This window comes from Myodes glareolus, chromosome 9 (assembly GCF_982192425.1).
Source record: "Myodes glareolus chromosome 9, mMyoGla1.1, whole genome shotgun sequence".
Lineage (NCBI taxonomy): Eukaryota > Metazoa > Chordata > Mammalia > Rodentia > Cricetidae > Myodes > Myodes glareolus.
The window spans coordinates 75,339,532-75,356,834 of NC_142034.1; the positions used below are offsets into that span (position 1 = coordinate 75,339,532).

General features: G+C 42.8%; 1 protein-coding gene across 1 annotated transcript; it reads right to left on the minus strand.

Annotated features, from left to right (window-relative positions):
* Positions 1 to 4,700: 4,700 nt before the first annotated feature.
* LOC125401596 (olfactory receptor 2Y1B-like) lies at positions 4,701 to 5,636 on the minus strand. The gene has a single exon (XM_048435895.3). It carries the CDS (start codon positions 5,634 to 5,636, stop codon positions 4,701 to 4,703), a length of 936 nt encoding a protein of 311 aa, XP_048291852.3.
* Between the last annotated feature and the right edge of the window lie 11,667 nt (positions 5,637 to 17,303).

Here is a 17,303-nt window from a genome sequence, read left to right on the forward strand (position 1 = left end):
GATAGGCACTCCAAACAGCACACTAACATTGTGAGTATAATGCTACAAAATCATGGGTTGAATCCAGCTGGGTTTTTTTTTGACATGAAAGATTAAATAGACAAATTGCTTATTTTATGTCTCTTTCTAAGGATGATTTCCCTCTCACTGTCTGTGCTTCCAGTAAGCCTTCCTAGTTTTGAAATTTGAAATTTTAATATGTTTCATATGTTCAGGTGAGAGGATAGATGCTGATAAAGACTATTGATGATAAAATATGCTTTTTCATAAATTTAACATTTATATGTGTTCAAACAAGGCCACCAGTAGAGTGGAACCCAGTGCCAATTGCCTAGTGGAATCTTGTCATTGTTTGATTTTAAAAATGTGAATCCTGAACATCTCACACAATCATTACTCACCTAGAGTTCTGGAAGAGAGGACCATTTCATTTATCACTCTCGAGTCTGTTGACTTGTGAGACACATCTGAGACTGTCTGTATCTAGAAAGGTTCAAGGTAGACTTGTTTCTTTGAGATGCTGGTCCATTTATGGGGTATAGAGGTCTTAGGACAGGGCTCCCATCCTGGAGAAGTCATGACTATACATAGTTCTGACCCAGAGAGAAGTAAGTGAGTCTCATAGCTTGGAAGGTAGAGGTGTCCCCCTGCACAGTCAATGTATCCTAACCAGCTGAGGCTGGGTAGAACTGGTGCTTTACCAGAGTACCTCTGGACTTTAAGGATATCTAGACATCCCCTGACCCTCAGTGTGTGAACACCTCACTTCATTCTGTCCTGGGGGCATTATCTATCCCTCCTGACAAAAAAATTGTTTATCAGGCATAGCCTTGGAGACCTCTGTGCCCCAATGTGACAATTATAACCAATTGGCAGACCTGCTCCTTCTATTCTCTATGCTGTGCCCAAACCCATCAGATCTATTCAGCATCCTCACAACTTGCCGTTACTTACTTGTGAGACCCTACATCACAAGATTCCTTGTATTTCCTCTGCCTTGGCCCAAGTCCTGTCATCAGTCAGACCAAATTCCACACCTCCTTTGGAATTTTACCACACACATGGGTTCATTTCCTTCTATGGCCTCCCCAGAAAACACTCTCATTCTCCCCCCTATATGAAAGGGATCCCACTAAATAAACATTTATTTCCTTGATGAAAATCTTGAGGTTTTTATGTATGTCACAGTCAATATTTAATATTTATATCCTGTTCTATCCACAATAAACTTGAAAATCAGTATTTTCTTTGGTAGGGCGGACTCAGGCAGAGAAAAAGAGGATTCTAAGGGGTCACATGCTTGCTACCACTGTGGAAATACAGGGCACTGTCTCTGCAAAGAGGGAAACCACAAAAGTGAAAAAGCCACCCCCTCTGAAGGGAAGATGGGCCTTCGGCTCTAGTAACGACTGCCCCTGACAACTAAGGGTGCTGGAGATTTCCCAGTGAAAACCTTTAAGCCTAGGGATGACCATTGTGATCCCTCAAGGGACTCAACACTGCAAGCACAAATATGAATTTCTGTTTAGTTAAGAAGGCTTTCTTCTCTGACTTCATTTGGATTGTGTAGTAGCTAAACTGCACCTTACAGTACATAGGAAAAATTAATTTCCTCCAGTGGCGTCTCACTGGGTACACAAACCACACTCAAGGGCAGGCCCCCATGCCCAGCAGTAGATGGCCATGACAAGGTGAACTCAGTGGTATCTTGTCTGACAATGCTTTGTGTTTTTAAAAACCTCACCAGGCTTCTGCTTACATATCATGATTTCTCGCAGTATTTCTCTGTGGGCAAGTGTGTCTCCGTCTCTGCATCTGTATGTGTTTCGTGTGCTTTTTCCCCTGCTTGGTTTGCCCCCATCTTGTTTGTTTGTTTGTGTCATTTTCTTCAGGGCTGTTCCCTGGAGAGGCTACACGTGCTCTCACAGACGGTCCTGCACACATGCCCACAAGGGCAGCTAAGTGGATGTAGTGGCTTCAAAAACAGAAGCACATAAAGCTCGAAGGGAGCAGGGGAGGAGTGGGATGGGAGTTTTTCAAAACACATTATATGCATATAAGAACTCTCAAACAATAGAAAGAAAATTTAAAAGGTCACTGCATATTTGAGAGTAAAATTTTAAGGAGCAAGAGGAGTTATTATTAAAAATTTTGGCCTTGAGAATCCCTAATTCATAAATTTTTTTTTGCCCTATATGTGGCAAGACAATGAGACATGACATTGGGAGTCCTCACCCAAAAGTTAGGGAACATTCCCAGATTTGAATCTTTTTTTTTCGTATGTCATCTTTTTAAAAAACTTATTTTCATTTTACATGCCAAATCCAGTTCCCACTCCCTCTCCTCATCCTGCTCCCTCCATCTTCTCCCACATTCCACCTCCTATCTACTCCTCGAAGAGGGTAAGGCTTCCCATGGGAAGTCAACAAAGTCTAGCACATTGCTTTGAGGCAGGACCTAGGCCCTCCCCATTACATCTAGGCTGAGCAAGGTTCCAAAGAGAATGGGCTCCAAAAAGCCAGAACAAGCAGTAGGGATAAATCCTGGTCTCACTGCCAGTGACCTCACAGTCTGCTCCAGCCATACAATGTCACCACATTCAGAGGGCCTTGTTTGGTCCTAGGCTAGTTCCCTCACTGTCAGGCTGGAGTTGATAGGCTCCCATTAGCTCAGGTAAGCTGTTTCAGTGGGTGTCCCTGTCATGGTCTTGACCTCTTGGCTCATATTCGCTCCCTCTCTTCCATTGGACTTTGGGAGCTCAGATGTGGATCTGTGCATCTGCTTCTATTAGTGGCTGGATGTAGGTTCTATGATGACATTCAAGATAGTCATCAATTAACTACAGAACAAGGCCAGTTCAAGTACCCTCTCTATTATGGCTTAGGGTCTTAGCTGGGGTCATCCTTGTGGATTTCTAGGAATTTCTCTGCCAGGTTTTTTGCTAGTCTCATAATGGCTCCCTCAATCAAGATATCTTTTTCCTTGCTCTCCATCTCTGTCTTTCCTCCATCTTGACCATCCCATCACCTCCCGTTCTCCTCCTTCTCCCCTCCTCCCCTCCTCTTTGAATCTTATAACTACAAGTGACTAGACTCTGTAGCATAGAATGTTGCTGAACATGCATTGTAACCCATTTCAATTCCTGTTAGAATATGGTAGCTACAGGCCTTGTATGACTTCTCACTCTAGTCCAAATGTCTCATGGATAGTCCACTTTTAATGAGACTTTATAAGCACCTGTAAAGTACCCCGATGACTAATCAACTCCAGGAAATTGCTGAGTGGTTCACCTGTTCTGATGTGAACAATAATTCCTAAAATTTTCTAGCATGTTGGACAACAGTGGCTGACAGTATTTAATTGTACATTTCAAAACAGCTAGTTGAGGTGATTATGACTGTTTCCAGAATAAAGAATAATAAATATTTGAGGTGACAGACATGCCAACTAGCCAAAGTGGTCATTGCATATTGTTCCTGTCTATTGAAGCATCATACAACACTCCAAAGCAACGGAAGGACTTGACTAGGATATCTCAAAATATAAAATAAAATAGAAATAGTAGTGGAATGTAGATTACTTGAAGTTGAAATCATGTGAAAAAATGCAGCTTTAGGCATGCCTATGTAGCTTGCTTTTTCCTACAAGCAGGAAACCGTAATGATGCTTTTGACTTGTCACCAAGACTAGTAATGTAGGGTTGTAATGAACCTGAGTGAATGAACCAACTAAAGTAACACTCATTTTAATCTTGCTTTCATACCACAGGCATGTGTCTTAGCAAAATCTCTAGAATTTACTACTTTGTTAGAGACCCATTTGCTCGCTATTCCTTCACAAATGATTTGTTCTTTGCCTGACAATTATAGAAACCACTTGTTCCAGTGTTTTTCTTGACAAGGTGCTCTCCTGTGAAGTTCTTCACGTATATGTAAAATAATAAAACTTGTATTTTTTTCTCTTGGAAATCAGGTTTGTCTGAATTTGGATATTCTACCCAGGCAAAGAACCCACAGAAGAACTAAGAGGTAGTCTCAGGAAATTATGCCCTCCTTAGTGACGTTTGCAATTTCTATACATTAGTTAAACTCCCTAAAGTCAAAAATGATCTCTAAGATAAAGCCATACAAAATCCTCCATATGATCTTTCTCTGAAAATTTAATATGGTTCCCTTTTTTTTGTATTTGTTTCTTCAATCTATCTGTGGTATTGGAATGAGACTGTCAAACTTTCCCCAGGAGGATACCTACGTAAGATCTAAAGCTCTATATGCAGAGTGAAGTGTCTCAGACCATGATCTCCTTATTTTCTCCTAATTATTTAAATAATTAGACCCAGTGTCATCTGTGTTAGGAATCACAGACTTCATAAAAAGTAATGTCACATTTAATTACATCTCTCATCACTGCCTCAATACCTATGGCTCTTTACTACTTTCCAGTGTGGCCAGAATATAGTCTCCAAGTAAATTCTTGTGGAAAACTGTGTTAAAAGTAACATCCAATTCTGCTTAACATAAAGGCCCTAGATTCCGACCTGCAAGGCATGTCGACATATAGCCTCTTACAATGTACTCAGAAGGAAGGCCTTGACATCCTGAGAACTACTGGACTGTTGACTGTGACCAGTAGAAGCTCAAATGGTAGTCTAGATTGAGAGCTACCACAGATATTTTACTAGCTCGTCTCCTCCTCATGGGCTACCCTGGGTCTGTGCCTCTCCCTAGCACCTTCCACAGGGCCCCCTTCACATCTTTGTTCCTCAGGGTATAGATCAAAGGATTGAACATGGGGGTAACAATAGTATAAAAAAGGGCAACAAACTTTCCTTTGCTTTCAGAATATCTGCGGACTGGCTGAAGATATGTATAAATACCTGAGCCATAAAAGAGAGACACTACCACGAGGTGGGACCCACAAGTCCCAAAAGCCTTTCTGCGTCCAGACATTGACTTGATTTTTAGTACAGCCCGAACAATGTGAACATAGGAGCCCAAAGTCAGAACTGCAGGGCATGCTAAGGCTATTGTTCGCGCCACAAACATCTTAGCTTCTGTTCCTTCTGTGTCCTCACAGGCCAGCTTCAGGAATACGGGCATTTCGCAGAAGAAGTGATTGATTTGATGGCCACAGAGTCGCATGGCCATCACAAGTCCTGTCTGAATCAGAGAGTTCACAAGGCCTCCTATCCAGCAGGAGATGGTCAGTGCCCTGCAGAAGACGGGGTGCATAATGGTGGTGTAGTGGAGTGGGTTACACACAGCAGCATAGCGGTCGAAGGCCATCGCCACCAAAATCAAACATTCTGTGGAGCCCAGAGCAAGGAAAATGAAGAGCTGGGCCACACACCCTCCATAGCTGATGGTCTTGTCTAGACCGTGAAGGTTGATCAGGAGCTGGGGCACAGTGCTGGTGGTGAAGCAGAGGTCCAGGAAGGAGAGATTGGAGAGGAAGAAGTACATGGGAGTGTGTAATCGAACGTCCAGTCTTGCAAGAGCGATGATGGTTGTATTGCCAAGGACAGTTAGGGAGAAAAAGATCAAAATAATGACAAAAAGAAAGCCTTGTAGTTGAGGCCAATCTGAGAAACCCACCAAAATGAAACTCGCTTGTGAAGTGGAGTTGGAGTTTCCCATAGCATTTCACTTGTACAAACACTAAAACTCAACTCTATTTCCTGTGAGGAGCATGGGTTGAAACACTACTGTCAATAATCTACAGATACTCAGAGCTCATGCTCGTCCTCTTCTCATTTGCTGATCCATCCCATTGTCCCAGTCTTTCTCTTCTGTTCTTCAGATAGGAAATCAGTGGTTTAAGGTGTTGTTGTGACCCTTGTTAGAACTCCAATCTTGCTACCTGGATTTTCCCAGGCAACTCAGTCCTTTGGGCCCAATGTTTCTTTGTCTGAAGGTAGAAATTCTATACTGCTTCTCTGATGGTGCTGAGATACAAATCCAAATGCCGTACCTGGAAAATGCATTTGAAAATCTAATGCTGGCATTTGATAGCTGCTGGGAGAGGGAGAGTCAGTATTATTTTATGATGTGACCCCTAACAGGTTACCAGGGTAGGCCCCATTTTCAAGACTAAATGAGCAACAAAGCTGGACCGGATGGGGGTAAAAAAAGAAGGAAGCTCAGAGTTGGATGGAAGGTAGAGAAGGAGGTTATGGGATGTTTAGGGGAGGTGTGAATATGTTGAAAGTACAGTGTATGAAATTCCCAAAGGATTAATAAAAATTTTGTTAAAAATTTAATGTGCAGATGACAGATAAAGAAGTTGTCTAGCATGTGTAAATCCTATATTCAATCCCCAACTCCCAAGAAAATACATACATGGGTAACATGAACTTCACAAAAAGATAGCATTAGTGCTTCTCTCATTTGTTCCTCTTTTTGGTTTATTTTTTTAAAAGAAAAACAAAAACAAAAGCAATCTTTTTTCATTTTACATACCAATCCCAGTTTCCACTCCCTCCCCTCCTCCCTTTCCCTTTACCTTCTCCCCCACTCACCGCCATCCACTTCTCAGAGAGGATAAGGCATATTGCTTTGGGGAAGAACCAAGTCCCTTCCTGCTACATCTAGGATGGATACATCTAGTATCCATCTAAAGAGAATGGTTCCAAAAAGCCAGCACAAACAGAAGGGATAAATCCTGGTCTCACTACTAATGGCCTCAGAGTCTGCTCCAGCCATACAACTGTCACCCACACTCAGAGGGTCTAGTTTGGTCCTATGCTGGATCCTTCCCTGTCTGGTTGGAACTGGTGAGCTCCCATTAGCTCAAGTAAGTTATTTCAGTGGTGTTCCCATCATGGTAAGTGACCCCAAAAACTCTACCAGGGAACTCCCACAGCTGATAAATACCTTCAGTAATGTGGCAGGATACAAGATCAACTCAAAAAAATCAGTAGACCTCCTTATACAAATATAAAGAAGCTGAGAAAGAAATGAGAGAAACATCACCCTTCATAATAGCCACAAATAACATAAAATATCTTGGAGTAACACTAACCAAAAAAGTGAAAGACCTGTACGGCAAGAACTTTAAATCTTTGAAGAAAAAAATTGAAGAAGATGCCAGAAAGTGGGAAGAGATCCCAGATTCTTGGATAGGTAGGATCAACATAACAAAAATGGCAATCTATAGATTCAATGCAATCCCTATAAAAATTTCAACACAATTCTTCACAGACCCTGAAAGAACAATACTCAACTTCACATTGAAAAGCAACAACAACGAAAAATCGAGGATAGCCGAAACAATCCTGCACAATATAGGAACTTCTGGAGGCATCACAATCCCTGACTTCAAGAACTATTACAGAGCTACAGTAATGAAAACAGTTTGATATTGGCATAAAAACAGACAGGTTGACCAATGGAATTGAATCAAAGATCCGGATATTAATCTGCACACCTATGAACACCTGATTTTTGACAAGGAAGCTGAAATTATACAATGAAGAAAGGAAAGCATCTTCAACAAATGGTGCTGGCATGACTGGACTGCCTTTTGGTTTGTGAGGCAAAACTGTGCAAGTAGGTAAAGATCCAGAAATAGCCAGGCTAATATCACAATTCTGTTTCCCGCCCCAGTGCTTACTTGCTTCCCCTTTCTGAGTGTACCTGATCCATGCAGCACTCACAGAAGGCTCGTTCATGTCAGCAGGCGTCTGTCAGAAGCACCAAGAAGAGTATACATCTGTCTCTGTAGGGAAACAAAATGGCCTGAGGTAAATATGTGGCTTCCCATGTATCACCACTTTCATCCCACTGATAAAACCATCTCTGAACTTGCCAGGAAAAGGCGTCTTTTGTTCAAAAGTCAAAATTTCCTTGTATGTTTTCTATCTCTACTTTCCGACTGCTTTTCAGTGAGTAGCACAAGGATTTTAGCTGTCTCCACCCCATCAGCGATGCTCATGATGAACTCAACAAATTGTTTTGCTCTTCCTTGTTCTCTTCCAAACTGAGAAGCTCCTAGCACTTAGGAACACAGAGAAAAAAGGTAATGTCTTGTCTTACAGTATGTAAGAGGCATTAAATTAATGCTAATTTCACTTATGGCTTATAGTAGATATTAAATAACTTGAGGGAGACATTTGACTCTCCTTCCCATTCTCATGAAAATCCATGTTGTCTAGCAACTTTGAGAATTAACTAGGAATGCATTTTAACAAACTATACTAGGCAGGTGTGAATAAACATAACTTTACCTTTAAGGAGACATATATCACAGCTTTAAAAATATGAATCGGATACAGAAAAGGAGAAAAAAATGTCAGTAACCAACAGAACCTTTGCCCATGCACCTGCTCCATACAAGCAGATTTGGCAATTTAGCACATTAATTGTTGTACCGAGTCTGCTATACTGAACATCACCACCAGAGCCCTGGCTGGAATAATCACTCCAGGACGGTACTTGACTACTGTGCTTGAAGCCTCTGTGGGAAATATGAAGACGAGGTGAATTTGGAAACAAAGCATGAATACACACAGTATAACCAGGACAGCTAGGATGGTTTTGGACGACTATGGCAGTTGAGAACAACGGTTTATGACGGCTGCACTCACCTCTGTATATGGACTTTATCACCTTCCGGAGGCTTGCTTCACACAAGAATAAAATAATCATTTTTACAAGATTTTGATTAGGATTAAGTGTTGTGAAACACTCTGAAAGGATAAAAATGACAGCGTGTACTTACTTCTACCAGCAGTCTGTCCACAATTATGTTTTTGTTTTTTTTGTGTTATTTCTGTTTTTGTTTTTTGGTTTTTCGAGACAGGGTTTCTCTGTAACTTTGGAGCCAGTCCTGGAACTAGCTCTTGTAGACCAGGCTGGCCTCGAACTCACAGAGATCCACCTGCCTCTGCCTCTCGAGGGTTGAGATTAACAGCGTGTGCCAACACCTCCAGGCTTCACAGCTAAATTTTAAGTGTCATGTGTTTGGGTCTTTTCATTTATCCACTCATTTCCCAGTTTATTGCTTGGGGAAAAATGGGCTCTTAACAAATGTTGAACTTATTAACTAATGAGTACATTGTTCTTATGGTACCATGCCTGGTACTTTAAGATGTCCAGCCATATTTGTTTTCTTGAAGTAGGAAAGAATAAGCAATTTCAGATAGCTCCTCAATTAGTAGCACAAGGATTTTACTTGTCTCCATCCTATCAATGATGTGTTTAATGATATGTAGATAGCTTAATATCCTTGCAGTACACAAATTAGACTGACTATATGAAAGATGCTGGACTCGGGTTTCCAAAGGATCTCAGTATAACTAAAAAAGATGCTGAAGACAGTTTAGTGGCTAGCACATATGTAAGGCAGAATTCGCTTGAACTGCAAACTTTTAACTGGCAAAAACAGAATGGAACAGATAAAATTGAATGCTTTTAAGCCATGCATTTAAAAAGTAGAAAGGGAAAGTAGACTGGATGTATTGACCAAAGGGTAAATAAAACAAGCAGTGCTGACTTAGCTATGGAATTTTATCAAATGCAAGCTGAAACTAGATACAACATAATACGCTTTGGTGTAGAAGTGAGCCTGGAAGTCATTCCTTCCACCGGTCCACCAAATGCTGAATCTCCCACACCTATACACATTCTTAAACCCAGAACTTGTTTGATAAAACCCATGTGCATTTCTTCAGCCTTTTATGTCTTTCCTCACTATGTCCTTCAGTTACCCCTGCCATATTTATGGGTAATTATCTTTTTGACTCCTCGATCTATCATTTCTACTTTCTCTTGCTAAATTCCTTCATTTATTTTCACTCTACCTCATGCAACCAATTCTGGATAGACGTAATTCAGGATAGTCACCGTGTCTGAAATTAGATCCATAAGTTGACCTATCTCATTCAGCCTACTACTCTTGGTGCCTAGAATAATGGTTTGTACATGAAAGTCCTCCATAGGTCCTTGACCCTGAAGTACTCCCTTGTACCAACTCTTTAGCCGTCCCTTAGGAGAGCATGAATTCTTGCAGCGATTACAGTATTGCTTAAGAAGTGGGCTGTGACAATATCCTGCTTCCCTGAGAGCTGTTCTTTTATTGGGAGATCTGGGGTACAAGGTGAGATTCCCAATGCCAGGTAGTTCCAATGGTGAAGATTCTCCCACCAAATTTTCCATTGACTTCCTTCTGTATAAGCAAGATCTTGGCACAAGTGGTTGCATGTGTGATTTACCTGTGGGGGATATGCACAACTTTCTATTCCCTAGAGTCCTGCAGAGGGCACACCGCTCTGCCCAACCACAGTACCTGTGTTTACCTGAAGTGTTCCATTTATCTCCAGGATGATGCCATCAGTTCCCAGCTCCCTGTGTCTGCACACTGCTCATGCATCTATCACTCAGGTACCAGCTGCTGCAGTTATGACAACTTCTCAGTCAGTCACAGTGTTTTTCTTCACTCTGGTAACTGGGGTCTTCTTGATTATACACACGTTCTGAATCATGAAAAGAAAATCTCTTGGGAACCTTTTGCAACCTTTAAGGACACTGGTAAACTACTCCTCACATGAATGCAATGATGGCCTCTGGCAGAGGTCACAAATCATTCCTAGGCACATATGGCATAGCTCAGGCTGATTTTGACCTTCGTCACCCTGGCTCAGGGGCTGGGCAGCTCTGTGCCTTTTCTTGTAAGTCCAGTACATGTGGGTGAAGGAGGGGCAGACTTCTTAGGCTACATACATACAGACATAGGCCTTTTCTAACTGACTTCCCTCCATACACAGAGGAAAGCAATGACCTTCAGGTTCTACTGGATTCCATAGCCAAGAAGAGTAACACTTCAACAATTTGTATTTTCTTTTATATTGCATTCATATTTCATCCAGTAAAAATGAAATGAAGTTAGCCAATGTAAAAGGTACTAATTATTAATGATTTCCTCTCAACCACCCACCAGTTGTTCAAAATCATCTTGCTGTAACTTTATACTTTAGTAGCTCAGTGTGAAGACATTTTTAAAGCAGAGATGTATAAAAATAGAGTGCCTAGAAAAATTTGGTATTCACAAAAGTCAAAACTTCCATATCAGATTCTGAAAGTTGAACATTTCAGGATGTTAGGAAAATGTTCCTGCATTAAACGAATATTTGGGATGGTTTGGACTCACCTGCTCAGCTGTGATTTTTCCTTATTTTTCTGATCTTAAGTTTTTAAAGGTTGCATCCCTGCTTGTAATCTCCTTGGCATACATAAGGTATTTTGACATTTATGGCTTTCTGAAGTATAATAGTCAGTAGTCATCTGTGTTGGAGTATGTGTTTATGTCTGAGTATGTGCGCACATCTGTGTGCCTATGCATGAGCTCTCTATGTAACATTTGTGATCAGGCATTAGAAACAGTGCTCATGAAGCATCCTCACGGTGAGCCTACCTATAAAAGATAGGGACTCACTGTGTAGTCTAGACAGACCTTGACCTCACATCCTCCTGCCTTTTCCTCCAAGTGCTGGGATTATAGGCTGCAACCATCATGAGCAGCCTGCTGTCAAGTAATTGCATGGCATTTTCAGATTATGATTAGTGATATTCATGTAGTGACAGTCAATCTACCTGAGCAACGGAGATGTTGCTCACTCCTTCCCTCTTCTTCATTGTTCAACTGTGTATTCTCAGCTTTGAATCTGATTTCACTTCCACCTGTTCTGCCTGCATGTGTGGTTCTTTTGTCATTGTTTGAGAAGTTAACTTACTTTCTAGCCACCAAAGTGTCCTACTAACGCCCTCCCATTACCATTGACTCTTCTAAAAACTGTCATTTTAGAGAAGATAAAGAAACTGACCTGGACCTTATTCCTCCCACACTAAGAATTGTTGGCAGAGTCTGCTCGTTTGTTTCCAGTCACCCTGAGCTGAAATAATCAGACAGAAGATGTATTATTTGCAATATTGTTTGGCCAATAGTTTAAGCATATTGCTAGCCAGCTATTTAATCTTAAGTCAACCTATTTCTATAATTTTATATTTTTTTACAAGGCTTGTGGCCTTCCAGCAAGGTTCCGGCTGGCATCTGGTGTTTCTTCTCTGGTGTCTCACTGACTCTGCCTTCTTTCTCCTAGAATTCAGTTTAGTTTCCCCTGACTATCTCTGTTCTGCCCTGTCAGAGGCCAAAGTAACTTCTTTAATGACCAATGGTATGCAGAGGGGAATCCCACATTATAAATTAGACAGCATCTCTTCCAGTTCCAGAAGCTTTTAGGATGATCTTCACTATCTTAATTATCTCAAATATAACTATAAATTCTTCATGTAAAATACCAGATAGTTTAGTAGACAATGACTACATTGAGCTGATTGGTTTTACAATGCCTTCTGATAGAAAATGTCAACTCTAAGATCATCTCCCCATAGTTGTCTAATATTCCAAGTCTTCCTTGATTTCACTTCAATAACTATTGACTACACCTCTAATTTTCATCCTTCAATTTTGAGAATATTTTTTACATTTTGTGAGTAGTCAAACAAGTGGATAGGTAAATGGATCTTAGAGAATGATGATTAGTGATAATAGTTCTTACTTTAATTTAACATCTCTCTATTCTTGGACCAGATAATCAGCAGAGTGATATCCTGTGTTAATTATATAATGGGATATTTCTTGATTCTGGTTTAAAACTGTGAGGTTACTGTAGCTCCAGTCATCAGTACTCACTCAGAACTCTGGGAAAGGAAACTGTTGCATTGCCATCTTCAGTTGTCTGATCTCCAAGGTGATGTGTGACGCACCTGCATCTAGAGATGCTCTAGGTAGAACTGATTTATGTTGTAGGGACCCCACCTTGAATGAGAGCTCTTGTCTGGAGAACTTACTTATTTTTTATGATGGTTCATGACCCCCTTTCCCAGGAGGAGTCTTCTCACTGGTGATCACAGCCTAGGGGATGGCAGCATTTTCCCAGTGTACTCTGTATTACCCCTTACCAGCGAGACATGGGAGGAACTGGCATATTATCAAACCTCCTCTTTAACTTAGTGCATCTCACATGCCCTGGGGAAGTTGTCAAAGACTCCTTAGTAACAGCAAAGAAAAATTGTGTGGCAAGGATGGCTTTGGAGATGTCTGAGTCCCAGTGTGGCAATTACAACTGACGAATGGGCTTTCTAAGGCATTGAATGCAGTCTTCAGATCTCTATATTCCCCATACACTGCCCAAATCCTGTTCTCCTCAGCATTCCCATAATATGACTTTTTGCCCTTGTGATGTGAATTTACTCTCTGAGATTCCTTAGCCTGCATTTACGTTCATTTCCTTTCTTTATGTCCTTGACCAACCAGACTAAATTTCCTGCTCCATCTGAAGTGTGCTGTGTTGAACATGCTTCATATTTTCTGGTGGTCTCAGTTATACGCATCATTGACCTGAGTGTTTCCTTATGTAATGTTTCTTTTATATCTCTCTCACACAAACATAATGGATCACTTGTAGACAGAAGTTTCTGTCCTGCCCAGGTCTTCAGTCATTCATTCCCAAAGAAACACACAGAGGCTTATATTAATTATACACTAGTTGGCCTATTGCTCCGGTTTAAATTTATATTAACCCATAATTCTTGTCTGTGTTTGGCCACGTGAGAATCCTTTTCTCAGGGAGGCATTCTCATCTTGCTTCCTCTGTGTCTGGCTGGTGACTGACTCTCTGCCTTTCCTCTTCCCAGAATTCTCTTAGTCTGGTTGCCCTCCCCCATACTTCCCACTTGGTTACTGGCCAATCGGCATTTTCTTGAGCCAATATGAGTGATAAATCTTGACAGTGTACAAGAACAGTATCCCGCAGCAATCACTCTTGTCCTAGGTTACTTCCTACGGCTGTGGTAAAGCACCACAATCAAGAGTAACCCTGGAAGAAAGGAGTTGATTTTATCTCATGATTCCCCGGTTTTAGTCCAATACTGAGGGAAGTCAGCACAGTAACTCAAGGCCGGAACCTGGAAGCAAGAACTGAAGCAGAGGCCCTGGAGGGGTGCTGCTTACTGGTTTGCTTCCCATGTTTTGCTTAGTTTCCTTTTTATCTCACCCAGTCCACAGTGCTGTGCCTCCTACACCCACCAATCCAGAAAAAGCCCCCACAGAGTTTCCTACAGGACAATATGATGGAACCAACTCTTCAGTTGATGTTTTCTCTTCCCAGATGACTTTAGCTTATGTCAGGTTGGGAAAAAAACACACAACCTACACAATTATGTTTTCTTATTGTCTTGTTTCATCAATAAAAAACTTAAGAACACAATATTTTATCAATATATTCCAGTTTATGTACTGAAAATTAACATGATTTTATTCAGTGTAGTGAGTTAGTTTTTTTAGTTTTTTAAAAAAACATTAATATTTCACCAAGTACTTAAATTTTATAACCATGATTTCTTGTATGAAATCAAGTCAAAAAGAATTTATTTGTGTCTAAAAGAATATTTTACATATATAGAGAGAGCTGAATTTCTTTCAAAAATGTTGTATTAATGCTTTGTGGATTTCACACCATGCATCCCGATCCCATTCAATTCCTTGTCCCTTCCCTTCTGCCCTCTGCCCTTGTAACCACTGTCCTGAAACAAAATTTAAAAGTAAAGCAAAACAGAACAAAAAACCCAAAACACCACACAAAACAAACACACAAAAACAAGTAAGGAAATGTTGGTGTGGGAGCTGCAATGTGGCCCAGTGAGTACCACGTTTACCCTTTAGTCCACACATCTTTACTGCTCAATGGTCACTGCAGTGGGTCTTTGGTCTGGTTTGAGGCCTCTTGCTTCTGCTACACCCTGGATACTGGGCCCTCACTCGGACTCCTCTTGGCTATCCTATTGTTACCTTCTGTCATGGAGATCCTGCAGCATTGGATTTGTAGATTTCACCCCTTCCCTTGTTCCATTTGTTTATAAGTGATGTAGGTGTTGGCGTGGGCTACCTCGTAGTCCTGGTTCTGGATGTGGGTGGTAGCTGGGTTGGCCAGCTCACCAGCTTTCCCTCATCGGCACCACCAGGATGAGCTCTCTGGCACTGCCCCAGTCAACTCCCCCAGTATAGCAGAGAGTAAGGGAGGGGACAGTTCTCCTGCTCTCATGCCCTCGGGTCTGCTCACCCTCATGCGTACCACCAGAGCCAGCTCTATTGTGTTGCCCAGCTGAAGTGCAAGGCCAGCTCTCCAGGTTGTTGCCATTGGTGTTGGTGAGGAGCAGTGCCAACTCTTCCATTATTATGGCCCCCCCAGGCCTGCTAGGGGTAGGGAGGGCATATTTTGAGGGACGGAGCAGGGTCTCACATCCACTGGCCTGGCTCACCTGTGTTTCTGCCCACAGGATCAGCTCTACAGTGCTGCCCAGGCCAGGTGCCATGTCTGCTCTTTCATTGCTGCAGTTGGTGAAGGGTAGGACCCACTCTCTCACTTGCTGCAGGTATAAGGGGTGAGGGGAGGTAGGGTATTTTTCCTCACCCATCCCACATGGCAGATGAAGGGGAACAGAGTCAATTTTCCTGATCTCATGCCCTGGACCAGCACACCTGTACCCCAGAAGACACGGTCAACTCTATTATTCTGCCCAGGTAAGGTGCAGAGCTTGCTCTCCTGGGTGCTGCTGATGGGGGGACAGTGCCAATCCTCTCTCTCTAATGACCTTAGGGGCAGCTCCCCCATGCCCTACTGTGATGAGGGTCAGGGCATGGGGGAGGTCATCTTTCTGTCTTCCATTCTACCATATGGCAGATGAAATGAGGAACCACATCTTCCATGCGTATTCACAGCTCTGGGACACTTATGCCCTGGCCAGAGGGTCAGCTCTACTGTGCTGCCCTGGCTAGGTGCAAGGCCCACACTGAGTCCTGCATTTGGTGAGGGGCAGGATCCATTCTCCCTTGTGCTGTAGTCAGTGAGGGGCGGGGCCAACTCGGTGCTGCCCTATCCTTACTGCTTTTAGTGGTAGCAGGAACCACAGATGACAACACAGACCGAAGCTGTGGCAGGGCCACTGCCACAGACATGGTTCCTTGAATGACACCAAGGCCGTGGGTGGCATGGTCCCAGCAGAGGCTCAATAATTGGACACTAACCTGGCCCTAGGTGGTGGCCCAGGCCCTTGATATCCATGTGGCCTTTAGTGGCATTATGGGCCATGGACATCAATACAGAATTCAGTTGTGGTTGGACCATGGGACCCAGACATGGTCCTTGGCAGTAGCCCTAGCCGGATGTTACCATGGTCCCATTTGGTAGCGCTGGTCACTCAGAGTGTCAAGGACTCAATGGCAGCATGGTCCCCAACCCCCACATGGCCCCAGGTGTGGGTCCAGGTTCCTGGCATTCACCCGGTCTTTAATGGTAACAGGATCCTCAGACATCAATCACTGTAGACCATGGCTGAGGCAGGGCCACAGACCCAGACATCAGCATGGTCACAGGTAGGGGACCTGAATCCAGGCGTCCACAGGACCCTCTGTGATAACAAGAGCCATAGACATCAACACAGACCCCACAACTGCATCAGGGCCCTAGATTAAGTCTTGGCCCTTGGCAGCAGTCCAGATTCAGACATTGCCATGGCCCTGGGTGGCAAGCCGGACATCCTCCTCAGCTTGTTCCTTATCACCTCTTCAGATCTGCCTCTCTTTCAGCACACAAGCTGTTCTCTCTCTCTCTCTCTCTCTCTCTCTCTCTCTCTCTCTCTCTCTCTCTCCCTCCCTCCCTCCCTCCCTCCCTCCCTCCATCTGCCCCTCCTCCATTTTGCCACCCCATACACACTCACCATAATGGTGACTGACTTAATGCCTGGCAATAGAGGTGCCTGGCGGACTTGTGGGTCATTCTAGGTCTTTAGCCCTGGGATGGAGCTGTGTTTGTCTTCCACAGCCTGCCAGGTCTAGAACCTGCAAAAGCCTAGTGGGTGAAATCCTCGCACTACAGGTCCCTAGCAATAGTTAAAATTTGAATAATCAAAATTATCTGTGACTTCTCTTCCCGCCTTCCTTCATACGTCATGTAGTCCTGCTGAATACAGACAGCAGAACCTGGCCGATAGGCCACAAGCCTCATAATGGAGATGGGTTGATTCTCCATGTAGGAACTGGCTAGCAAGACGTTTAAGAAATTGGCCAAGCAGTGTTTTAAATAATACAGTTTCATATGCTCGCTCAGTCTCAGTCTAGCTGGCCTTGGTGAGCTCCCATTAGATCAGTCACACTGTCTCAGTGGGTGGATGCAGCCCTCGCGGTCCTGGCTTCCTTGTTCATGTTCTCCTTCCTTCTGTTATCATCTGGACCTTGGGGGCTCAGTCCAG